Source organism: Pholcus phalangioides, unplaced genomic scaffold, assembly GCF_987345545.1.
Source record: "Pholcus phalangioides strain wild (caught in Gottingen) unplaced genomic scaffold, Ppha-v1.0 ptg000015l_1, whole genome shotgun sequence".
NCBI lineage: Eukaryota > Metazoa > Arthropoda > Arachnida > Araneae > Pholcidae > Pholcus > Pholcus phalangioides.
In genome coordinates this window covers 64,446,274-64,473,486 of record NW_028301608.1, presented here as the reverse complement: position 1 = coordinate 64,473,486, position 27,213 = coordinate 64,446,274, and the positions used below count along the sequence as shown (strand labels likewise).

General features: G+C 35.2%; 1 protein-coding gene and 1 non-coding gene across 2 annotated transcripts in view; both read left to right on the top strand.

Moving 5' to 3' along the window:
* LOC149076510 (uncharacterized) overlaps window positions 1-17,811 on the top strand; it is a 32,827-nt gene extending 15,016 nt beyond the window's left edge. Inside the window, exons 8-12 of the mRNA XM_089242251.1 lie at window positions 8,832-8,995; window positions 11,605-11,778; window positions 14,135-14,320; window positions 14,540-14,748; window positions 16,852-17,811. Of these exons, the coding sequence (XP_089098377.1) occupies window positions 8,832-8,995; window positions 11,605-11,778; window positions 14,135-14,320; window positions 14,540-14,748; window positions 16,852-17,023 (905 nt within the window). The 3' untranslated portion in view covers window positions 17,024-17,811. The remainder of the gene's footprint in view (window positions 1-8,831; window positions 8,996-11,604; window positions 11,779-14,134; window positions 14,321-14,539; window positions 14,749-16,851) is intronic.
* Window positions 17,812-19,198: 1,387 nt separating this feature from the next.
* On the top strand, window positions 19,199-19,270 carry TRNAA-UGC (transfer RNA alanine (anticodon UGC)). The gene has a single exon. It is a non-coding gene; the product is annotated as a tRNA-Ala (tRNA).
* The last annotated feature ends 7,943 nt before the right edge of the window (window positions 19,271-27,213 follow it).

Below are 27,213 nucleotides of genomic sequence, written 5' to 3'. Positions count from 1 at the left end.
GCCTCCCGACCGATTACTATCTCTGCATTTAAAATACGAATCAAAGCCTTCAATTTTATATAAATCGATTTCATTACTGTAGATCCAAATTTCAGAAAGAATTAATATTGAAATATGATTCATATACTCTGATAGTAAAGCGGTTAAGTTATCAAAGTTAGCGCGTAAGCTCTGTATATTTACATGGAACATATTGCAATATGACTTACAATTTGTTGGTGCAGACGACAAAAACTGTTTTAACTCATCCAGGTTTGTTAGAGTCATACAGTTGGATTGGAAATCATGGTTTATCTCAGTCAATGGATCTGTGAATGTAAGTCGTCTTCAGATTTTACACGAAAGATCCTGGATGAATCGTCTTCACGTAAGAATATTTTGCCGTCACGGGTCCAACAGTACTTATAGTTGTGTTCCACTTTAAACTTTCGCGCGTTAAGGAACAGTGATTTTAGTTCAGGTGTGAGATGTTCACTGAAATAAACAGAGACGTCCATAAATCTTGGATTTATTTCAGAAGCCTTGATTCGGCAATCCTTTAATTCTCTCAAGATTTTGTCACGGATAATTTTTGATGTGAATTGTAATATAATGGGTTTTGGCCTGTCCTTGTTGAATGTTGGTACACGATGAGCAGTCACTATATTTTCGCAGATATTTGTTTTCGCTAGTGCATCAATATTCGTGAAAATTTGTTGGAGGTTTTCATTCTCAGTTTCATTTTTTTTAATGTGTATTTTGGCATTGAAATCATGGGCCAAGATATTTTTCCGTTGAAGAAACGTTTCTGCTCAATATAATTATAGGTTTTACTGTGTGTGTATTTGTTTTTTTTTTCTGTAAGTAAAGTATATAAAGAATTAATAAAGTAGAAAATATGGTAAATTATTTATACTAGCAATCACATTAGCTGTATATTTTATCTCAGAGTTAACTGCTTTTCTTTATATTTTGACAGACAGTATACGAGTATTACTCATACTTTTGGAAATGTGTTGACTTTGATGCGGATTTAAACAAATTCGTCTAATCAAATGATTTTGTAGCCCAATTAAACAACTCCCTTTCACAAGCAAACAATCAAAATGTTACTTCAGACTTCGCATGAAGATCATCTGCCTACAGTATCTGATTTCTTAAAGGTATGTCCACACCTAGCAACAAGTTGAGAAACAAACTTTATATATGAGTGTGGGCGTGTTATGCAACTTTTAAAAGTTAATCAACAAGTCCCGTAGCACGTGTTTCGTAAAATGTTGCTCAACAAGTTGCGCGATTTGTTGCTGAGTGTGGACGTACCAAGACTTATTTTTTTTTTTCCATGGAGTAACTAGTAGATGAAATTTGGCAACTAACGCAAGTGAGATTCCTGATCAGTGTGACACAGAAGTATGATATTTTATTTTCCGCAAGGTATCTCTATTGTTCATCCGAGGTGAATATTTTCTGAGTACGAAATCAAGCATCCGTTCTCAATGGTTTTAGTTGGCAGCATTCTCCACAGAGGTAAGTGGCAGGGCTCTAGTACCGAGCAGGGACCCAGGACAAATCTTTTTTTTTTTTTGTTGTTGTTGCTGTCAACACTATAAATTCATTGGAGGGCCGCCGAATTTCTCAGTCCAGTGAGCCTACCTGTAGGTTGTTGGAGTCCCATGGGTCACCACCGAGATTCTCGCAGAGATGGAAAAACTTTATACCTGCATTAAGTGTACCCCGTAACTTTTATTTCACCAGCATACACCTGTGGTTTTTCTGCGCACAGAATTGTTGTCATACAAATCTTACTAATACTTATAATTAGTTCACCGCGCACAAATAGAACCTGTTAAAACTTTTAAGTAAACTTGGTAATAAACTTATACTGTTGGTTAAAAAATATTTCTCAATTTCTATATTGACTTTTCCTTTGCGGCGCATTGTATCGAGAAGTGTAGAACTCAGATACGTCCTTCATGTTGCAAAGGGTCGTGTAGTTATCAAAATAGAAAAATTAACTTTTCGTACTGGCAACCTGTCCTCAAAAATTAGAAAGTTGCTGCCCTGTCTCGCCTGGGGTCACCAGAAAGAATTCCGCGTTTCTAAGTGCAATATTCGCAGAGAAATTTGAATCCGAAAATCTTACCAGCATATAGTATTAGTTGGAGGAATAGGTGGAAACAGTGTAAACTAAAGGATTCTTTCTATGATTTATGCTGTTCTTTCAATCTGCTTATTACTACTATTATTTTTAACGACCATCGCATTGAAATGAAGAACATCTTTGCGAGTATTTGAAACTAGAAAGTTTTCTTCTTTGAAAGCTTTCAGGGAGTTTTAAGTGCGCCGTGGCGTTTGATCATGCAGAATCCCGAAAAAGCTGTGACGGAACACAAGTTGGAAACCCATGGCCTTGGCCAGTGATGGGAAAACTTTTGTAGGGGCGGACCAAAAAGGAGAAAAAAATTCGTAGGTCCGGAGATATTCTGACATTTAATTCATAATTGAAATTTTCATGCTTAGAAGTAAAATGGTGGGATATGTTGCATTTTCTTTAAAAACATTGCCACCGTTTCATTGCAAATGAGGCAGTTTTTGCATTGCAAAAGTGAAAATAAATGAACCAGTTATTTCTCGTTTATACGTCGCTCAGTTACACGACTAACACATTTGTACGATGGCGACGTTTGGCTTCGATCGCATTTGTAATCAAACAATGACGCCATATTATATTGTCTGTTATAAATATACACATTCTTAATAATAATGGACTCGATTTTCGACAGAGGAACTTTTGACAGTTGGCCGTAGAACTTTTTTCAAGTGTTTAATTTTCCATTATTAGTTCCTGTATAAATTAAAGCGTTATATCCGTATTATTCAGATGGTAATATTGGCCCGTTGGTTACGTAAGTAAGAATTTCAGAGTAGATTCACGAGATGGTTAGTATATCACGTACATCGGAATAAATAAGTTTGGGATCAGTTTTTGAAGACCTGCTATTTTTCGGCCGTTTTTTTTTTTCAACCGTTGTTTCCCATAATCAGCGCAAGAGTCCTGTATACCTAACAAATGCGGCGTTAATTGCAAATTTCTGGCAGTTTCTCTCCATTGGCATTTCGTTGCCTCTGATGTATATTACGTAGCTTTTTTCTTTTTTTAAATTTCAGTTTTTTCATTTAGCTTCGAGGTCCAGTTGACAACGGGGTTATCCCATTGGGTTGGGAGTGCATGTTGTGAGCTAGAACCGCAGCTCCCATGCATCTCAGATGGTTTGGGAGTGGATTTCCCCAAGCTCTAGTGTTTGAGTTGCTGGTTTTTTAATCTCTATCTGAGCTTGGACTTGATTGATCTTGAATGATATTCCGGTGTGTATATTTAGATAATCCCTTTATAATTTAATTGTAGAGGTCTAGTTGACATCGGGGATATATCATTAGGTTGGGTGAGCATACGTGAGCTAGAACCGGAGCTCCATCCGTCTCGAAAATATATGGATTTTCTATGCATTTTAATGTTAAAATAACTCATTTATTTGACGCAAGATCTCAATTATACGATGTTTCCACTTTGACTCAAACTCCAGATCTTTTTATAAAACATCATTTATATCCATTAAATGAGCTCAGCTTAAGTAGTGAAAACGCGTTGCAGAAACTGTTCTTGCATATTATCACAAATTTTGGAGTGATTCTTCTCATATACGAAAATAGTCATTGAGCTGATGACCAGTTAGAGAGGACATTTAAGTGACTTGTTTATTGCTTGTTTCAGAGAATAATCAGAACGAGCGCACGGCGAACTCCAAAAAAAAAACCGATTTTGTATTGTTTGAAAGACGGAATTTTTTCCTCAATGTTTTCAGCTTTATCCGCAGACGGTGGGGAAAGTCCATTTAGAGGGTAAATCTCTGCCAAAAGGAGACATTTACTGTACACCCACACAGAGTATCAGTTCTTCCTCTCATTTTCAGTGAAATTTTCTTTGGTTGCGGTGTTTTGCTTGCTGGCTGTGTCAAACAAACTGTTGGTTTTTTTTATAAGATCGTTCGAAATAATGCTCTGCAATTTTATTTCTGTAAGCAATTTGAAACGTCATTTCAAAATTAAATTACTCTCTCAATTATGGTTGAAATATTTTTTTTTTATGCAGAATTGGGGATGCAATTGGACACGTTGAATTGTGTAATATTTTGTACGCCTTTTGAAGGGGAAGGGCCATTTTTGTTAAAGGAGACTCAGTTCTGCAACTTACGAATTTATACGACGGTTTGACTCGGACTCTTGAACTTCGTGTTTTTGTTGTTTTTAAAACACCCAGATTAAAAATTTATTTTCTATTATTGTTAAATCTGCGGCAGGCCGGATAGAATCTCTAAGCGGGCCGAGTTTGTCCATCACTAGCCTAGGCACATGCGTAATTTTTTGTGAAAGGGGCAAGTGCAAATGTCCACATTTATTGGTGAAAAACGGCTATTTCATTCAATACCTGTAACATAGTTGAGGCCACACTTATACAGCTATTGTGACTGCATCGGTTGAACACCATTGTTCCCCGTTCTACATCATCATTGATGTCCACGTGTGATAGAGGGGGAGAACTGTTTCAAAAGATTTTATTTGTTTCGGCAGCACAACCAAATATGTTATTATATATATATACTATTACTAGATTAATCTATCGGCAAGGGGAGAGAACGAATCGAGGTTTATACAAGTAGCCTACATACTTGTAGAATAATATTATCATGACTGCTGCACAATCGATGTCAAAACGGTTTGCTGTAATCGCTAATGCAGTATTGTTTTCCTAATACTTACGCATTCGCTAAACGTTAGTAAGAATGTGACGTTGGTAGTGGGAGATTACTTCTTTTGACCCCCTATCATGTGCAGGTTTTTGGCAACAAATTTGGACGATCTCTATTTGCAGTATTGCTATTCACAATTCGCTACCATCTCCCTTTGCGAAATTTTGCTGATAGAAACTAAAACCGGAAATCACTTGAATGTGTAAGTGATAATGTAGGGGAGGGGACTCCCTTTCATATTTTTTTCTTCAATTAATTAACTTTGCAATTATCGTCCAAGTTTAAAATTTCTATAAAAATTAATTTGTTTAAAAGTAATGCAACTAATTTCAAATAACTAAGTTTCAAATAATGAAACAACACATTGCTTAAAGTGGGGGTGCAGGGTGTAAAAAAAAGTTACATATCGCAGTATATCAGTAAAATTACTGATATACTGCGATAAATAGTTTCAATGATTATTTTTTAAAGTTAGGATGGGGAGATATCTCTCTACCCCCTGATTAATGAATTCATTATGTTTTTCAAATTTTTTTGAAGTAAAATTTCTTTAGCGACATAAGAGTGAAATTTTGTCAAGGAAAGAAAACCATAACAAAAAGTGGAACGCTTTCTTTTTCCTCAAAACCGGTTCCGTAGAAAAACTAATGTGTGGTAAAGTTTGGGCTATATCAGATGGGTTAGTGGGTGAGATGTTAATAGAGACTCGGCCGTTTAAGAAAATAAAGTTGGGAGGGCGAACGTATTCAGTAAGTATACAGAGCCCTACTTACGCAATCAAAAGTTAAGTGAACTCGGAGTTTCTCAATTTTTTATGAAAAATGTGCACATTTCTCAAATTCAAGTATAACACAGGATAATTGTTGAATTGGTAGCGGTTATTAAGTTATGAGCATCTGTTCTCACGAGTTGTGGAAAATATCTGAACAATATAAATTAATGAAAATGGAATTTAATTTAAGAAGTAACTCCAGAACTTATTGAAAGTGAAAGTTCGGCACTTTTATTATAAATTCCAAATTTCTGGACAATGATAGCAAAAATTGGTTAATCAAAAATAATGCAGTGGAAAGCAATTAAGCAGAAATGGTTTCAGAATCGGTGCAAATTCAGAATTTACGAAAGATATAATTATTTAATTACTGAAGGCTTATAATTTTTGAGTGCTCCGATTGGTTCAGGTTTCTGGGCTAGACAAGGATCCCAACAATTGTGCGGGGGGGGGGGGGATGGAGTGGGTGCAAAGTCTCGCCACAGAGAGAGCAACAGACCTACAGCGATACAATTACTCAATCATTACATTTCACTAATAGTTAAAAAGGGGCGTGTGTGTCTCTAGCGTTGTGTGTGAAGTTGGTGTCGCCATCTGTATTTGAACATATATCTTCCGGTTTTACTGAAATTTTTTTACCAATATGTGATAGCTCTTGTATGAGTATAGACAAGAACTGGTGCCATAGAAACAGGATCCCCGTATCTGCATGCATGCACTGGCCTTATTCGGTTGAAGTTCATGGGGCAGCGAAAGAGGAAGTGCGCGAAACAGATTGGTTACAGCTACGTCATTATTATTAGGAGGTCAGACACGTTCGGACGGACACTCTCATTTCCCATTAAAAAAAAAATAGTCGAGAGATTTGTCTCGAGGGTGAACAAGATTTCTTCACGTCCTCGAGTCAAACAAGCGGTAATACAACCGCAATAAAGAACTTGAAATTTTCGTTTTCTTTTCCTTAATTGCAGTTTTGAATGATCCTTTCATTGGTCTTACGCGTGGGGAAGATGCTCAATGAAAAAAAAAAAAAAGATTAAGAAACTAAATTACAGTGGATGAGGAGAGGAATCACCTTTGATTCCTGATTCGCAGCTTATGGGAATACGTTCTAGAGTATAGTTACTTAATGACTCGTGCAATTCACTCAATGAACTAGATCTTTTCAACAATTGTCAACGATACACGAAGAATACGAAAAAAAAGAAGAAAAGATCTATTGAAACATAATGGTTGACACTAATTGATGTCAAATTCACACTGAGACATGTACCTACCCGAGAGTAAAAGTAATGAAAGTGAAGCCAAAAAACGAGGCGAGAGGTAATCGGGGTCAAAGAAGAAGGAGCAGAATGAATGGCTTCACTAAAAGCCACTGGCGACAGAACGACATACCGACAACACGTGCCTTTCAGCTTCAAATACTTCGAATATTTAAAAACGAAAAATGTTGGCTTTTTGGATGTGTTTTCTCGCGTCCGTTGCTGTGGGACAGGATCTTACCGCAAACGCCACGTGTCACGATGGTAAGTGATCGGAACGTTTAATTAATATTATTCTCATCACGCTTCATAGAGATGCATTATTGTTTAGAAGGCGTCTTCGGCCACTTCCTTGTGAGCTCGTTGTTGCGCCCTGTTTCGTGCTCGTCAGCATTTAATCAAGTGAAGTATGAAAGACTGGATTACCCAGATGATGATTTCGGGTAGAAGATTCACATGCCGCTGCGGGGAATCGAGCCAGCAACCTCTCGCTGTCCGGGCTAGTGCTCTACCATTAAGTTAAGAGCTATTAGTTGAGTTAAGTTATCGTCAAGGGCTATTAGCCGAGTCAGGAGCATTTGACCCCTCACAAGGGGTTCCCGAAAAAAAGTGATACTGACTCTGTTACAGCTTCTTTCCCCCCCCCCCCCCCAACAATGTGTGCAGGGCTCTGTAGTTTTATGTATAGTTTGTTACCATTCTCTGCTACTTTAATTTTGTTCATTTTGCTTTTCTTATGTTACCTTGATTAGCCAGCCGGACTACCGACTGGAGTTTTTCCGGCACGACCGCTCCCTCCGGGACTTACATAGCTGATGCGACATAGTCGTGCTCGGTTTGTTCAGTTCAACCAAGTCATCTTTTATTTTTTTTCCCTTTCAAACCGAGCACAATTTCGATCCATCGCCATGGGCAATTTACTACCGAGTGAGTTGCGCCTGAAGTGCGAGTGTGTGTACCTTAACGGTCTCAGTGTGTATATACTGTTGTGTCTGATTTCTAGTGCCGCCATCTATATTCAGAAGTGTAATGATTATTTGTACCGTTGTAGGCTTGTTGCTCTCTGTGGCAAAACTTTTTAACGGGAAGATCGGCTCGAAGTTCAGCCGAGTCAGGAGGCTGTCCATGTGTAGTTTCATTCAGCGCACATATACACTCAAATGAATGTCAGTCCTCTGTAGCTTAATGGTCGAGTACTCGCCCGGACTGCAAGAGGTTGATGGTTCGATTCCTTGCAGAGGCATGTGAATTTTATTTCGAACACAAAGTTTCATCGAGAAAATTTTGATGGTCTCGGGGTTGCATAGAAAAGGTCCGATGTCTTTTCGAGTTATATATACACTGCTCGTGTTTTCAAAATGTTCGGGACCTAGACTTTCGGTGCGTAGACTAGAAGTTTCCAATGTTTCAATTCGAGCGATACCCGCTATAGTTACGAGACTGTTTGGGTTCTGGGTGGAACCCAAAAAAAACATGAATATTTCTTCAATGTGGCAATTTGTATTAAATTATAACATCAATGGGAAAATTCTATAGCTTCCTGATAACAGGGAACTCCGAAGAAGCTATTGCGATACCCAAGGTTCCAGAGCACCAGTTGGGAATCTATATTTTAGACCTTAAGAGTAATAAGGGAGTGTATGAAAATTAGAATGAGTATAACTATATTATTCGGGAGAAAGTATTAGATATCTAAAAAAAATGATTTCTTAGTTTTTCCATGTCTATTATTTTTAGTCGTTTTTTTAACTGCCGACGAAATCTTACACAATCCGCTCCCCCAGTGCCATCCTCTGAGGCTTATATATATGCCCGTGGCAGTTAAGGGGTTAATATAGATAATTCAAATGAAAAAGTATACGAGTGAAAGTTAAGACGTTCTGAATTATTTCTTTGATAAATATTCATCAAATATTGTTTTTGACATGAATTTTTCATACCAATAGTGTTTTGAATAACATAATGTCTTTTGTGTAGTTGTTTTGCTGATTATTTGAATTTACACTTTAGGAGAGTCTGAAGGTAATGCCATGGAGTTATCATTTTGTTTGTACGACCCGCCAGGAGACACGCAACAAAATCTCCCTCCGATCATACTTTTACATGGAATGATGGATTCCAAGATGACTTGGTATAAACTAGGACCTATGATTGCTCAACACACGGGACGTAAGGTATTTTATTGACCATAAAAGTGCTCACATCATCCAGGGATGGTCAGTGTAGTAGCGTGCTCAATCATCCTCAGATGATGTGAATGTTTTTCTTTTTTTCTTGAAGGTCTTAAACTGAGGTATACATGGTGTATTAATATTATATGTGCTACTTTTTTATATTAACTAATTGGTTACTAATTGTAGTTTTGGTTCTAATTGTAAGCCAAAGTGACAGAGCCCCGAATCGAATAGGGGAACAATGAAGTGTTACGAACTATCGATGATAGATGGCGCGAATCGTTCGATGGCTCTCAGAAATATCGAAATCGGTTGATACCGGTTTCGGTTTGGTGGAAATGATTGTGATTGGTGGAGAACTGGCAGGGCGTGTAGAGAAAAATCTAGAAAGTCCCACCCCTCCAGGCAGTCCGTATGGTGACGCTGTAGACTAGGAAACTGTAAAATAGAATTTTGTGGAATGTTCTTTTTCTCGAAGTTTCTCCGGGGTTATAAATAGTGCGGCGCTCACAAGATGGCAGGCTCAGAAAGACAGGCACAAGGAGATTCAGTCAGTTGTGTTTAAACTTTGCGAGAAAGTTGTTAGCTCTCTGATTAGCCTGTAAATACGTGTAAATTGCTGTTCTGTAAATAAATCTGTGTTTGTCCGTCGAACCGCTTCTTGTTTTGCAATCTCGAAGTCTTGTGGAAAATTATCCGGAACAGAAGTATTGTAGGTCTTATATTTCGTGGAGGGATTTCACAGCCTCTGCAATTACGAATTAATTATTCCTTTCATTGATTCTTTGATGTGATTGTAATATGTGGATTTTAGGATGCCCCGTAATTATATTTAAGTGAGTTTTTGGGTGCCCCGAAAATGTGTTTTCGCACCTGGCCCGGCGTCTTGTAAGGGTGGCGCTGATACGCCCTTCATATGGCATGTATCTTCCAGAGCAGTGGTCGTCAAACTCATTAGTCAACACAGCCAAATATCCACAGTACAACGATTGAAATTTCTTTTGAGAGCCAAATTTTTTAAACTTAAACTGTATAGGTAGGTACATTGCTATTAACTTAATTAGGGTACTCCTAAGCTTTTCACCATCCACACTCGTCGTTTATACTTGTTTCGTCTATTCGTCTAGCTCCTTTCATTCATCCTCACTGTATGTCCAAACTATCTCAACATACCTTTCTTAGTCCTCGACACTACATCGTCTTTCACTCCACAACGCTGCCTAAAATAAACTTGATAAACTTTACTTAAAGTTTCAAGTCTTAGTTAAACTATAGGTACGTTGAATAAAACTTGATATCATGCTCAAACGATATTATTTATTGATAAAATTAAATTTTAATTTATCCATAAAATTAAATTTTAATTTATCCATAAAATTAAATCATGACAATGACTGACAAACACTAATGTGAACAATGGCCTTGCATCTCCTTACAAACCGGACTTACCCAAGCTTTCCATGTTGTTTTTAATTTTAGGCACGATTCCAGGTTTTCATCAATATAAGACGACTTCTCAATTTACTCTTGATAAGGTCCATGCTTGAAAATGAGTGTTCGCATGATATGTAAACCCGAATAAGGAAACAACAGCAAACGCAAGTTTTTTCAGCTGATTATATGAGTCAGGAATACTATACATATTCCAGGTGTTAAAAATCAACATATCTTCCTTCTCCAGGTCTTTCAAAGCAGACCACTTGTGCTGTGAATAAAGTTCACATTTGTTTTTCTCCAATATAGTTCTATATTAGTACAAAGACGTAAGTCTCGTTTTCGACAACTTTTTCCCGAACTTCCTGATTGGTCGTGAGAGTGTCAGCAGCATCAGGCTTTCACTCGGGTTCGAATCCGGGAATGATCAATCACGTTACTTGTGTACAAATACAATTATCAAAGTTTTTCCAATATCCTAAATATCCTTAAAGCTTTCTTAAATCCAGTTTAAAGACGTGCTGTGTAGTCCAGCACGTCTTCTGCCCGCGAAAAAGATGACACTCTCGGGAAGGAAAGGGAGCAAGAACAAAATGGCCAAAATGAGTGTCTAAACATGATTTTGCAAAAATCTGGAATTTTTGCGTGCCCGCACGTGGTTGTTTGTGGAAAAGATACACTCAAGAGGCCGAAAAGCCGCGGTTTGCCGCAATTATGATTTTTGCTCATAATTCACCGCTAATTAATACACCTCCATCCGGCTGCCACATTCTGGCACCTGGTGCCGTAACTGAAAGAAAAGCATACAGATCAAGAACCGGGGATAGTCAAGATCGAGTAAATGTAAACAATGACATCAGGTTCCAGATTTGTGGCTAGATCTATGAAGCTTCTGAGTGGGTTTTAGTGTTACCTAGCTTTCACAAAAAGACACTGGAAAAATGTGATTTTTTTCAACTGTACCGCACTGAGAACAGCTTTTCGCACAGCCAAAGGGTTGATACATTATATAATAAAAATATCCGGCAACTAGTAACTAACTAAATTATATTAACTGTTATCGTTTACTGATACTCTGACTAGTTAGTAGAGTTTGAATGTCAGGTTGTATCGGTGATTATATTTTAATTCGACTCAAATTAAATCTTATCTGAGAGGGAAATGTCTTTCTCAAGGTATATGCACTTGATGCTCGAAATCATGGCGATAGCCCCTGGAGTGACGATTTCAACTTCGACATTCTGGCGAATGACGTAGCTCATTTCATGGCGAAACACGAAATCAAGAAAGCAGTTGTAGTCGGACATAGCATGGGAGGCAAGACTGCTATCACATTGGCTTTGGAAAGGGTATGTGCGAGTATTTTTTGTATATTTCACGACTCAACATTACGTGTCGAGGGTTTTCTTTATGCACACACATATTCTAATGCGGGAAAGAAATGCGCTGGTGTCATCCGATAAATCTGTGTTAACCACTTGACCGTGTCAGACCAACACTAGCTATACCAGACTATTATACTCTACTATAGCAGGTGTTGGTCAGACACGGACATTTTCTTCTTCCCGGAATCGGCTTGCCCGTGCTAAGCCAACACCGTCTATAGCAGAAAGCCGACGCGCGAAGTTCGTGACGTCACGGAAGTCGTCCATTTCACCTATAGTCATTAGAAATACTGCCAAAAAAGGTAAAGATTTCTCATACTTCGGCCTCCTATATCCAGTGGCTACAGGTGAAATGGACGACTTCAGTGACGTCAAAGCTTCACGCGGAGGCTTCCTGCTACAGAAGATGTTGGCTAAGCAGATCGTAATCTTTGCTCTCAGAGGGCGTTAACGAAAAGTAAACATGTAACTGAATCTGTAAAAGCACTGGCTCCATGTAATAATATAATGATATCAATAGACACATAATCTTGTAATCTAAAAATTGGATTACTGTATTTATATTCCATGCAAAAACATTCAAATAAAAGCTTTTCAATTAAAAAAAAAAAACGTAATAAGTGAATCAAAATTTTAAGATTTTTAAATAAAAAAAATTAAGTACTACTCTCTGTATATACTTGTCTCTTATTCCTGGTCATACATATATATATACAAGTATATATGAATAGAATAGAAAAAAAACATATTTTCTGCTCAGAAAAAAATTAGAAACCCATCAGGCAAGTGGCTAATGCGCAATTTCCTGTTGTTAAACAAAATTTGATGACGACGTTCCCTATATCGGCTCATAATAAAAAAATAATAATGACGATAATGACTTTTTTCGTGGAATGCAAATGCATTCGGCCCGGCTTAATCTTGACCGTGTCCCGCTTAAACGGATGAAATCACCTGGAACAAAAATTTCTCCCATAGTGGCAATTTTAAAGTTCGCCTCTCAATAACGACTTTTCCCAGCCTTATCGAATATTACGCTCCACAAGTCAACTGTTAATACACATCGTTCACTATACACATAATGTTTTTATTGAATGAAACATTTGAAAATATATGTTACTGAGTTAAGATTTAACCTTTTACCGAATGAATTCAGATTTAGACTGATTTTTAAATACATTTTCTTTTATTTCACATTCCGATTTTTCCGTTTAGACATATCAATCGAAACATTGATGAAAACAAATCCCTTGTATGTTTTCTGGACTCCATAGAAATAATATTAAAGTTTTTAAAAAATTTAATTTTATTATTCTTTGAAAATTGGTAAGTTTAAAAAAAATAAATTGATAGCATTTTTATGGCCAAATTATTGAAATTTTTGTTTCGCTAATAAAGTTTAAAATCACACTTTCATTAGAAATAAAAATCAAGTGACAAAAAGTTTTTGTTTTGATTAATAATAATACCGATGTTCCGCATTGGGAACACTGGGCGTTAGAAAGGTTGAAAAAAATACGTTTGAGAGTAAGGGAGTACTCGCCTCCAAGTATTCAAGTTGTCTTCAGTACATTTAATTATTTCTATTCACTGTTGAGCCATTGGAGGACGCTACCTTTCCTATGCAAAAAGTAAAAATCTTATAGGTGCAGTGCCATCTTAACATGGACGGAGATACGGGGTGTTCATTCTCCCCCTCAGCGTCAAAGGTGGAGTCGCTTGATCTAATGTATATGTGTATATATGAATAGACATCATCATCGTGCACGGCCCGGGGGTCTCAAGAAAAGATGGGCCTCACAAAAATAAGAACCGGTTAAAATTTTCGACAATTCGCGAGGTAAGGCCTCAGAAAAATCACTTGACCCGGGGGCCCATGATGCTCTTAAGACTCCCCTGCTTAGGTGTTATCATTGTAACTGCGTATATTTTTCATTTCATTTTTGATCTCTGATTTATTCGAGAAGCTCTATTAATACTTACCCTTTCATCAATGTTCCACTTTCCCCACACATGGCGAAGATTCCCACTCGCGTCTAACTAAATAATAAAATTTACCTTTACAAAAAAAATAAGTTGAAGCATTAGCTATAAAAAAAAATGATTTGAAAAATCTACTCCCATATTTTCAAAAAGTTTCGTTGACTTCATCAACGCAAATGCTAGGTTGAATTCGCACTAATGAGAAAAGCGGTTCCACTTACTTCCGTGTAGTACCTTAACTGGAATTTTATTTTCGAATTTTTTTTTTATACTTGTCTGTTTTTGTGCGATATTTTGTTATTATTCGAAAAATGCGTATTTTCCTAATTTATTTTAGCCAGAACTCGTAGAGAAACTCGTCGTGGAAGATATTAGCACCCGTAACTTCAGCGTAAGAGGTGGTACCATGATAGCGATACTTGCGCAAGCTCTGCGAGAAGCCGTGCAAGAAGTTCCTAAGGGTGCCGATTTCAGTACGGCCGCCAAAAAGATTTCAGACTTTGTGCTCGATTTATTGCCCGCAGTGAGATTTTTGTTTACAAAAAAGTTTTGTCTTTATCATAACGAGTAATTATCATAGTGAGTACCTTATCAATAACGAGTACCTTACCTACCGTGAGACGAGTACCTTATCAATAACGAGTAATTATCATTACTCGTTATTATATCTATTTTATTCACATAATTGAGCTTTATTAATCCGAGTCGAATACTGCATAATCATTTCTTTGTAATATTTCAGGGTTATGCACCAACCGGAGAAAATGTCTTGCTATTCAGCCCGAAAACGTTTCCCATCAATAAATTGGAAGACGGATCGTATGTTTGGAAGTGCAATTTGGATGTCATCGAGAGGGCCTTGACGAGCGAAACGCAGTTGAAGCAGGTTATGAGCGGCGTGTACGTGGGTGACGCACTGTTCCTGTATGGAACCAAATCACCATTCCGCGTGTGAGTAGAAGACACTTCATAGAGATCTATCTTCCGCTAAATTAGCAGGGTATAACAATAAAATAATTTCAAATCATTTACATGCACAGAATTTAAAAAAATGTATCTAGTTTTGCTACTATACCTTTCAGACCCAGTACTCGCAATCGTGGTTTTTTTTGAACAAGGGCACTAAAGACGCTTTAATATTAAACGGTGGCGTGACACCTGACGTCGATTTTTCAAAAATGTAATATTAGAATTTAAAAAAAAGAAGAAAATTCGACATGTGATAGTTTTTTTATTTGAAACGAGGCTATATATATATAAAAATATATATATGTATATATATCCTCTCTCCTTCCGTGCGCTAATCTCAAATTAACGGGGGTGTCACGACCCCTGATTTCGATTTTTCAAAAAAGACTTGAAATAATATTTCGTATAATGGAAATCAAATGCCAAAAATTTCGTGTCAATCGGTTAATTTGTTCTTTCAAAATAAAAGGAAGAAGTAATGAATTATAGTGTAAACTTATATATATATATATACAAGAAAAAACACGTTGGACACGATTTTTCAGATTACAGTTTTTAAGCTTACCCAAGATAAAAAAAGGACTTCAAAAATTCTACAATTTTGCAGAAACGTTTATATATGTAATATGTGTTTAATCGGATTGATCTAGTCGATCACCTCATCTAAAATTTTTAACTGCGACTAATTCATCGATTAACCATCCCAATTAATCGATTAGTCGGACCACTTGGTAATAACGAAAACTTTTTTTAAATATTTTTTTACGGTCATTTTTTTAAGGTGTGTTTTTTCTTATCAGAAATTACAATACCTAGAGTAAATCCAATATTTTTACTTGTAATTGTACCGTGGAATGTGATTTGAATAATTCTTAAACTAAAAATAGCTCTCTCTCTCTCACACACACACACAAAGATAGTGAGCTGATGGTTATACGAATGATTTCAAAATCAATATACAATAAACTTCTATTCTGTCGAATTAATAAAAGTGACCAAGTAGCCATTCATTGCTATAACAGTACTGTAACTCCACAATATCGAGTTTTGTCGCAATGTAATCAATCGCCTTCATTGATTATGACTAGGGCTCGGAATTTCTATTTCGCAAGTTTTACGTGATAGAGCGTATTTTCAAAATTTTAAGCCATATTTTTGCATATTTCATCATTTTCGATAATTTTTTTTTTTCCCCCGCTATTCCAATCCCGCTTCACGCTTCAGACTGGTTTTGCGGTTCTTGCCCATGGGCGGAAATACGGGGGGGGGGGGGGGGAGTGTCCCAACGTCAAAGGTGGAGCCCACTGATCTAATGTATATACGAATTGACACATCATCATCATCGTGCCCCCCAACAATAATGACCGTGTCCCCCACACTTCCAAGTCTATCTCCACCTATGTTCCTGCCTCTGACGAGAGCTCTTAGGGCTAGCATTTTTACGTAATAAAAATGGAACGTCGTTGCTGATTGGTAAAAAATCCTAAAATTTGGTTTTTAAACCAATCTGCAATCACATTGAAAAATTGGCTAAAATTGGTAAATGGGGAATTTTTAGCTTTTGTGGGAAATTTTGAGTTTTTTTTATGAAATAAAAATATTTATTTATTAATTTATTTTAATTTTGAGCGGATTTTTCTAAAGCTAAATGTCGTACTCGGCTAGATATTTTCATCTATAGATAGTATCACATTAATTCTGAATTTATAGGGAAAAACACCCAAAAGGGAAATTTTGGCTGGATGAGATTAGTTAGTAAAACTAAGAATGTTTGTTTATACAATAAGTAATTGTTCAAAATATAACTTTGACTGCATCAGCACTTCTCATTATCATATTATTTTGCTAAAACTAATGTTCTTTGAGATAGGAATGAAAAATTTTTATGACATATTTTTCGTTTCATAAGTCGTTTTTACAGTTTTTAAGAGCATAAATACATTTTTTATAGAACATATTTTAGAGCATAAAAAATCCTAGCCCTAATTATGACATATACTTCTCTATATTGTACCCATTTATCGATCGTTTATCCAATATTTTCTACGGTGTAAGCAAATAATGACGACTTACAATGTTTTCCAGGCCAAGAGACGAATCTCTGATCAAAAAGTATTTTCCAAGGGCTCGCCTGACGGGAGTGGAAGGAGCAGATCATCTCGTTCATCACAAAAAGGTCAGAGAATTCTTAGAAAACGTTGTCACGTTCATCAATGGTGCTCCCATGAATCCAAACTTGACACGGTCGAAATACTGAATTTCATGAACGGACGGAGAGGAGAATCGATCATTTGACGATAAATCGGCCAAGGAGAGTGTCACAAACATCCATTCTTCTTGTTGTTTATGGCAATTAAATTACTTAGATGACACCTCGAGTTGTCAAGTCGACGTGAAATGACCAGAACTGTCCGATACTCAGACTTTTACTGAATGTGTCAATAAAACGAACTTGAATAGTAAATTAATTTGCCATCATCAGTGTTATTCTTAGGTATAAATACATTTCTATGTTGCTTTAAATGTGATAAATAGGTAATTATGCATAATAATCGCCTCAGTAAATTTGATAAATTTATCACTTTTTCACCAGTGATTATGCCCTAGTATAATCGGTAAATTTAATAAATATGGAAAAAAATCCCAAATTAGTCTAGTATGTGGCATGAATATAATCAGACCCTGATGTAATGATAAAAAATTTTACTATCGTACCCCGATATAATGATACAATACATCTATGAATTATCATGCATAGAATATCATACGGTACGATTTATCATGTTTACCAATGACGCGACGCTTGGGTACTATGCATAATCACCGGTAAAAGTGATAAATTCTGGAAAGTTTATCAAACTTACCGAAATTCTGAACAATTATGCATAGTAGACAGTTATTATGTATAATTTCCGGATTTATCACATTCACTGTAATGTATCTTCTACTTCGTATCTGTGATGATTCAGCGGATATCATTCTGCATAAAATGCGGAAATATTATTTATACACACAATATCAATTGTACATTTTCCTAATAAAGTTTTCACCAAATGTCGTCTATTTTTTGTAGTTTGTTTAATATTTATTTTAATTGTTTGTTTTTATTTGTTTAATATTTTTTTAAAGCAAACACAATATAAGTTACAGAAAAATTCACATGTAATAATTGTTTTTGAGAACGCACTGTCACTTTTGCATAATATTGGATAGGCTAACTTTCAGTATTTATATCGTCGAAATTGGAATGCACATAAGATTTTAAATAATGCATTATTTGAAATTTTATCGTATACTAAAGGAAAATTTGCTATGCGATGAAATCTGTATGGCCTACAACATAATGGAGAACATATGAAATAATCATTTGTAATGAAAGAAGGGGAAAACATGGAATACAATAATTCTTGTATAAGAAATTCAAAACAAATTCCTAAAATTATAATTTACACTGGTTTCATAATTCATGCAACGTGATTTGAATTCTAACAAAAATGGTTCCACAATTTCAAAGTTTGATGTACCAAAAAAATTGTTTCATTATTTATGCACCAAAAATGGTTTCAAAATTTATGCCCCGGTTTGGTGTATGGTTTCAGCATTTTTGTGTAAAAAAATTGCTAGAAGAATTAATGCAGGAATCAATTTTAGAATTATTGTAAGAAAAGATTTCATAAGTGATGAAAATTCGAAATTCACGAAAAAAACCAATTTCAGAATTAATGCAAAAGTGCAAGTATTAAATTCAGAGTCAATGCAAAACTTAAATTTCAAATTTAATCCTAAATTTCAATATTAATGCAAGTGTCTCGTTGCTCCACCGCACCCGTTAAGACGCCATCGTACTTAATGCAGTAGAGATACGTGTATGATCTTCATTTCTCCAAATTCAACCAATCCGCATTTTATATATAGGCCTATATAATGTATATATTCCCCTCTCGACCGAAATATTAATTTTGAAATTGAAAAACATAAGAATAATCCCATATTTCGTTCATTTGATGATTGTGAGAAATGTGTGCATTTCCACCACTCAATTTAATTTCAAACTAACAGATGAAATATTAGCATCGAAAAATAAAATTCCACAGATTGAATTTTTCCTTATGAGCGACTGATTTGTTTCAATGGTAAATAGGATCGGTTTTTGCGGATATATATATATAGTTGTACTAAAGTTAATAAAACCTCTATCTACATGCACAGGTGTATGGTTATGAAATTCGAGTGTGTTCTAAGATGTTTTCTTTCTCTTCACTATGGAACTGAAGGTCAGGCATATGAACCAGCTTCGTAAACAAATCATAAAAAAAAACAACGTTCACTCACCAAACACGTCAGAGCCCGAAGATATCGGTCAGGTTTCGATGTTTTATATTGTCGACCTTTTTATTTGCATTGGTTTGATTCAGTTACCGATGCTTGTGCCGGGGGTGTAGCTCAGTGGTAGAGCGTTCGCTTTGCATGTGAAAGGCCCGGGGTTCGATCCCCCGCACCTCCAAATTTTTTTTTTTTATCAACTGGTTGGATACCTCCTCTCTGTGTCTCTTTTATTTTGCTATTTAATAAGGAGTAAGGATCAGTGGGAATAATGAGTATATCACATTGATGTTTTTCAATGGGACACATATGTCCTAGTGGTATTGTAACAATGGTTTAAAATGCTCGTGGGACATATATGTCCTGGTAGTAGCGAATGGGTTAAAAGCATCAAAAATTATATGCTCTAGTAGAAATATCTTTTAAATTATCGTTCAACAATTGATTCATTTCAAATTTGTGGGCGGGGTGCATGTGTGGTGTAGTAGTAGTAGGTAGGGCCTCCAAAAAATGGCTCGGGGATCCATGATGTTCTTAAGTCAGCCACCTCGTTGGGAAATTTGCCTGTTGTGGCGTTGTATTTGTATAAACTGTACTGACAGAAGTTAGCTATCGCGATAGCGAAATTTTTCTCGCTAGTTTGGATGATCTCTTTCTTTCCTCTCGACGATGGGATGCACGAGAACTGACGCAGAGAAATTTCTTTACTATAAAAATTTTAAAAAGATTCTTACAAACCTTGAAAAACAACCAATAAGCCTATTGGTTAAACCGATACGCTTATTGCAATTAGTTCAACGCGTCTTCCCGTTAGTAGACATTTTTACTTATAAATGAACCCCTTCAAAGCAAAAATCAATATCTCCAACTCACCGCGACGCCCGTGACAAAGGCTAGCGAAGTCCTTAGGAGTCGCGACGCACACTTTGAGAAACACTAGCTTTTTAGTTGCATTTTTCAAGTACTATAAAAGAACTTTTTAAAACGGTTATAGGGTAATTTAAAGTTTCTTTTTTCGTCTAAAAGTTGTTGAAACAAATGCTTAAAAATTACGAAGTTTACATCTTGTCTCCGTTTTGTTTTGGATTTTTTCCCCTCTGAACTGTGGTAAATAATTTTATTTCCTTTGTTTTCTTTTTTTGAATCATTTGGTGACTCCCATATCTAGCAATACGAATTAAATCATGAAGAATTCAATTTTTCACAATGCTAGAGATAGGCATGTTTTTTAGAGAAATCAGTGAGTGATCAAGAGTGCTTTGGAGGATATGTGTCAAGAATTCGTCCATGAAAAATTTATCACGCATTTTCGAATATATTGCCATGAACTTCGAACAACCTTCAGATTAAAGTAACAGCTTTGAAAACGCATCTAGTTCTGATCGATAAGGGAAAACATCTTACGTTGTTTAATACGAGAATATATGAGAAATATGCCAACCGTTTCAGGTGGCTACGACGGAACAGACGAACAAACACTTGATTTTATTAATTAATATGCGTCGTTTTTATGAAAAAAAGCAGGTATCGGGTTGCTCGCCATTGTTTAAGTATTATCACATCCCAAAGTCAGCTGAGTCAGTCTAGTCACACTCAGTCTGTTCGATGACCAATGTTATAATTCAAGCAAAAGATACGAACGTAGTCCTGTTCTTAGTGAACAAGGCTGTAAAAACCTTACTATAGATGTGGATTTTTGTAACCTTATCTTTTAGAACCTCCCCGTTCAGTAACTCTACAGATAGTTAACTATTAAATAATTACCAAATTGGCATTATTTACGTATTTGGTGAGAAAATTCTTCTTCCAAACATCGTTGTGACAACGAATTTGATATATTTTCTATACATTTTTATGAAATAATTGTTTCTCATATCACCGGATGCTAGTAAAATATGCCTCAAAAATTTAAAAAATACAATTCAATACCTGGAAATTATTTAATGATCAATGATTTTTTTTTCTTTAAAAACCAATCCCTGATTCAAACCGAAATTTTGATAATGAAAATATGATGACAGGTCTTGAGGTACTAAACTCATTTTCTTAAGTCATCCTTTTTTGTCATATTCGTGTCCTTGATTCAATAACTTTCCGAGATTCTCATCATTTAGTTGATTGTTCTTAGAATCAGCCATATTATGACGTACTGAAACTCTTAATCATTACAAGTTGTAAGCGATACTTGAGAATTCACCGTTGCAATATATTATGCAACCATGTTTTTTTCTCAGAAGCAATCGACAACGAAAAAGTTTTCATTTTGGATTTCAAACTTATTCCAATAATATTATTGCATTCTACGAGTATTTACCGGCTACAAGGCCTTGAAATCTATCATCTTCTATTAACGTTTCTGAGGTAACATTGTAACAAACAAAACATTAAGAATCATACATCTCGTGACTGAAATGCATATTTGAATAAAAATGTGAATTTCAGTGCTATTAGCATTCATAATCCATCGTTCGTCATCAAGGTAAATTGTGATGAAACTTTGACAAAAATAACAAAACTGTGACATGGTTGAAATAAGTGAACGGTCAGACGGTTTAGTCTCAATAATAATGACGAAGGAAGAACGATAAAACTGATAAATTTGAAATAAGAATATAACTAAAATGAGAGTTTTTTTTATAAAGGAAAAAGTTGTTTGCCAATCATTCATTTACCTTTGTTATCTAGAAGAATGGCACAGAAATACATGTGTCATCACTTCATTATACTTATCCTGGCGTGTGCGGAGGAAACTACATTTTTTTGAGATTATAATCTTTGAACACAAGACCTCATTTTCAATTAGAAAATGGTTCTGATTCCATGCCTCAGTGTATATGCACTCTTTCAAGGATACAAATGTTTGGGTTTGTAGGAAGGATATGTATTAGCATTTTCAATATTTCTTCGAAAATATTTCCTTTTGCTAGATAATACTGAAAATTTTCTCGCTGAAATCCGAAATTCTTCGATGATTATTTTGATCCATTGTAATATTGTACCCTACGCAGGAGGGAGAGGGAGTAGAGGAGGGTCGTGCCCCCTCCCAAGAACGTAAAAAAATAAAATTTCGAAAGAGAATACCCATATATGTTGTTTCAATAAATTTCTTGATTTGCAATTGATTGATTCATCAATAAATTGTTTTTAAAGGTAGCAGAATTTTGAAGTACTTCTCTCCGTTGTGCCCCAAAAAGGTTGATCCTGCGTACTAGTGTTATATGCAGGATGAAAATTTGGTGAAACAGGGTGAAAGACAGTTCCACCTCAAATAATTTGACAACCATTGGCTCTATAGATACGTACTTTCTCTCTCTCTATATATATATATATAGTCATACTTCGGTACTCGTAGGTTTCGGCACTCGTCATGTGATCACACACACACACACACACACAAGAACGAGTTGCCAACGAATTTCAAAGTACTATTGCATACCGTCATACCATTCCTATATACGTATAAAGTGATATTGCTTGTGTGTGTGTCACGCTCTCTCTCTCTCTTCTCCCTCTCTCTCTCTGAAAAGAGTGACTGGTGAAACTTAGAAGTTGATAATGGAAAAAAATATTTAAAAAATATTATGAGAATGTTGCACATGTTGCCCAAAAAATTATTATTATCATTATTATTATTATGGCGACCCTATAATTTTTTTGACCATTTCCAACAGGTACACTTAATTGAAAATAGATATTGATCCAAACTAAAAAAAAACCCCGTTTTTTTTTTAAAAAGTTTCAATATATTTTTTTTCTATCAAAAAAATACCCATTAAGAGGATATATGATATTTTCGAATGGATTTAAATCATTCGCCACGAATCCAAATTTTCTAAACCAACCAAGGGATTTTTTTATTCAAAAGATTGATTTATGTGTGAAATGTAATATTAATTTAATTTTTTTAACACTTGAAAAAAATTTCGTATCAACTGGTATGTGTGTTACATCAATTTTATTTCAATTCTCACACACTCTCATACATTCTACCGAACTCCAAGAATATTTTATTTGATCTAGAGCTTATAGATATTTTATTAAATTTGTAGCGATGAATTCGTAAGTTTAAGATACCCAACAGCGAAATAAAATAGAATAAGAAGTGAAGAAAAAAATATATTGAAAAAAAAAATGATTTTGTGTTATATTAATAGGGGAAAAAAGATTTAAATATAAAAAAGTAACACAGATGAAAAAAAAAACACATTAAAAACATTAATGATGCGCAGAGATAAAAATGTATATAAATAATGCTAATCAAAATATTAAATTTATAATTATCACTCTTTTTTTCCATTTTTCATATTTTAAATAATTTTTCAAGAATTTAATATTTATTTGGAAAAAAATTAAGAATGGTATATTGCAACTGACGATATGATCATATGATCAACACGGGAGGAGTTTCCCACAAATAAGTTAAGTGAGAATATTTTTTACGTTTAAAATATTTAATTACTACATAGCAAATTTAATTTTAATGTACGAGTGAAATTCACTTTTTGCGTCTTCCTAGTAAAACTTCCATTGATATATATATATATATATATATTGTCGATGTAATTTTCGAAAACCACCCATTATCTTAATCACAGCAAATTTTTTATGGGTCCGTTTTTAAACAAAAACTTGAGGCGTTTGAAAAAACAATGATTAGAATAATTTAATTTTGAGGCTTCAAGTCATAATTTATTGTTCTGTAATATGTGATTAGATTAAAAATAAGATTTGAATATGTTCTTTATGACTTCATAACCTTTCTTTACAACTCAATCAAAAGTATTATAAATCTTTTTTGATTGATTTGTGCTTATTGTATGTCAAAATGACCTTTAAAGAAAAGAAATAATAACAATAATTTAATAACCATTTGGATCGTTATCTTTACTAGGATCATTTGATTTAGGTAGACATATGTGTACCTCAGGTCTTAACTTGAAGGAAGAATCATTAAAAACCATTTAAAGCAATTAAAAATGAGGTGCATATGCGCGTGCATCTGGAGCGAAAAGGATATGCTAATTATGAGGAATATAAATATTTGAGGCTATATGGAAAAAAAATTATTCAATAACATGCAAAGTGATATCACATATTTAAAATCATTCAACGTATTGCGCAATCAACGAAGTAAAATAAGAGACAACATATTGCCTTCACAAGTAAACTCACAAATCGAAATTGTTCCTCTTATCGATGTTCATATTTAATTACTTTTATTTTCTTATACCATTATGCACTAGGAATTTAATATTTACACTGTTAAAAAGGTTATACGCAAGCTCCGGATGTTGTTGCCCTAAAAATTAGAAAAAATTCCATGAAAATGACAAAACAAACTAGGCCTTTTTGAAAAACCGTTTATGTTCTAAAGTCGAAAGAAAAAGTTTCGTACCATCAAAAATCGCATTTTGTAAATTTATTTCCTTAACGTTCAGATTTAATTTAAAAAAAATTGTTCTAATAAATGGGTTAAAACTCGTTAATCGGTCAGGAACACTGGCATTATGGTCCCAAGAAAGGACTCCATCCCGGAGGGCGGTGCTGGAGCCCTGTCAGCCCCACATATCAGTGTATCATTAGTTCATTACACTTCACTCATAGTTTAAATATAGATGGCAGCACTACTAAAAAGCCCTACACAGAACACGTACACGCACATTCTAACATGCACCAATTCGTTAGAAGTTCCGCAGAACAATGTCGACGAGGTGCGTGTTTAGTTTAGTTGTAGTAGTCCGGGCAGGGGGGCTGAAAGAGTTTCTTACATTTTTTTGTTTTTCACTGTATAACTTTACCATCGAGAGGCACATGAAGAATCTCACCGGGGCCCACAAAAGTCTCCAGTGTGGAGGGGAGCCCTGTTACTAGATTTAAGAGCCATGACTGCCATACTGGGGGGGGGGATTTCCGTAAAAAATGACAAATGAACACCGCCTTTGCATAATCCTGCGTATGTCTATGGTTAGAAAGCCACAAAGCATCTTTTCTTTTCCAAGAAATTCAAGCATAAGTGCTCAATGCAATCATGTAACTTTATTTTTTATTGAAGAAACAGCACAATATAAAAAACCGACAATAAATTCTGAACGAACACTTTTCGACCCAAAAGTATATAAATAACTTGCCATGGGTCGTACAGAAATATATACAAGATTGCTTGGCAACATACGAAGGTATATTCTACAACAGCTGCAGGCAAGTCACACCAAATATATCGCTTTCATATGGTATACTAGACTCTGATGTGTTGTATATGATACATTACAGATATATTTTCGTATACACTAAAAAAACATAGATATATACATATTTTTCTCCGTAAAATTTACAAATTCATTAACCTTTGAATGAAACGAACTGCTCAATATCTGTTACTTCCGGTATGCGATCTTTTACAGCCTTCTCAAACATATTAAATGGTTTCTGCTCTCTAATAATGACATCAAATTCTCTACATATTCTCAAAGCAAGAAAACAATGATTTTTTGAAAAAAAAATTTTGTATATTCACTCTGGGGTACCAATTAGGATTCTTATACATGAGTAGTAAAACTTCATATAAATAAAGTTGGCGTATATTAAATTGGATTAATGATACTCTATTATGTAAAGAACTGTTTGTTTCTAGAACATCACGTCGAAAACAGTCATAAAGATGATTTATAGTATGGATTGAATTTCTATATGCCCCCGCCCCCTTAAAATCCATATAAAATATGTAGGAACACCCATACAAAAACACTTCTTTCAAACTTTGGTGTGAGACGATAGTCTTCAATTTAATGTTCCCGAGTGGCATGGTGGTAAGATGCTCGTCTACCATCGTGAAGGTTGTTGTCAGGGTCCCGGGTTAGAACCCAAGGGAGGATATAGATAAGATATTTTCCCTAACTAACTCGAGGCGACCACCGATCGACAGTGCCTTCACTTCCAACCCATCTCACTAATGGCAGTAAATTGCAATTTAGCGATATGGCCAGAGTTGGTGAAGTAGTAGTAGTCTTCAATTTAAACATCATTGCTGTAATTGCTCTAATTTATTGACAATTTGATCAGTATGATCTTTCCATTTTAGGTTAGCTGAAATAGAAATTATAATAATGCCAAGATGTTTATAATGCAACATTCTTTCAATGTACGAACAGTTACATATAGTATTAGAGAGAAAGTCATTACATTTCATTAAATCTGCCTGTGTGTTTGAGTTTGTTGAGCTGAAAAAAAGCAATTTTTAGTTTTGTTAGCATTTAGCCTAAGTAGAAGATTTCGAATTCTTTTATTTATTGCACAGATATCTTTTTCCAAATTTCTAATCGACTCTTCAGTGGTTTCAGCGGAGGAAATCAGAACTGTATCATAAGCGTATGAGTCAAAGTTGATCGAAAATATTGATATTATGAATTTCATTCATGTAAATAGAAAAAAAAAGTATTAGGCCCGGAACCGATCCCTGAAGTATATCTGTATCTATTGCTCTAACCCGACTTATTTTATTGCCTATTTTAACGGTCTGTCTTCTATTTGTTATGAAAGATCTGAACCAATCGAGCGGAGAAGTCTCTTCTTACTCGAATATTTTTTAGTTTTTCTAGTAAGATGCCCCAGTTTACTGAATCAAACGCTTTATTAACGCTTTATTAAACGCTGATATCTATCTGCCGTGTGGCAAGAATATGGAACAGTCTTCCATCAGAACTTGTATGTGCCTCCTACGCAAGATTTGCTTCCAATATTGGGGATTTCGACCTGGCTCCGTATGCGAAGTGCTTCCCGTACTGACTATTATTATTTTTTTTTTTTTCTTTTCTTCCAGTATAAGTGCATTTCATGCCTTCTGGGTTATTGTAAATAAATAAAATAAATAAACACAGCTGCTACTTTTTGTTATTATTCATTTTATCAAGCTATTTTAGCATTCCTTTTTTCCCTTGAAGCCAGATTGATGATGTGAGTATTAAGCAATGGAGTGTAAATAACTGTCAAGGTGTTGCTTTACCAATTTGTCTGATAATTTCGACATAATAGGTAAAAGCGAAATTGGTCTGTAATTGTCATGGCATCTTTGTTACCTTTCTTGTATATAGTAGGCGTAACAATTCATTATAATTCATTATAAAACAT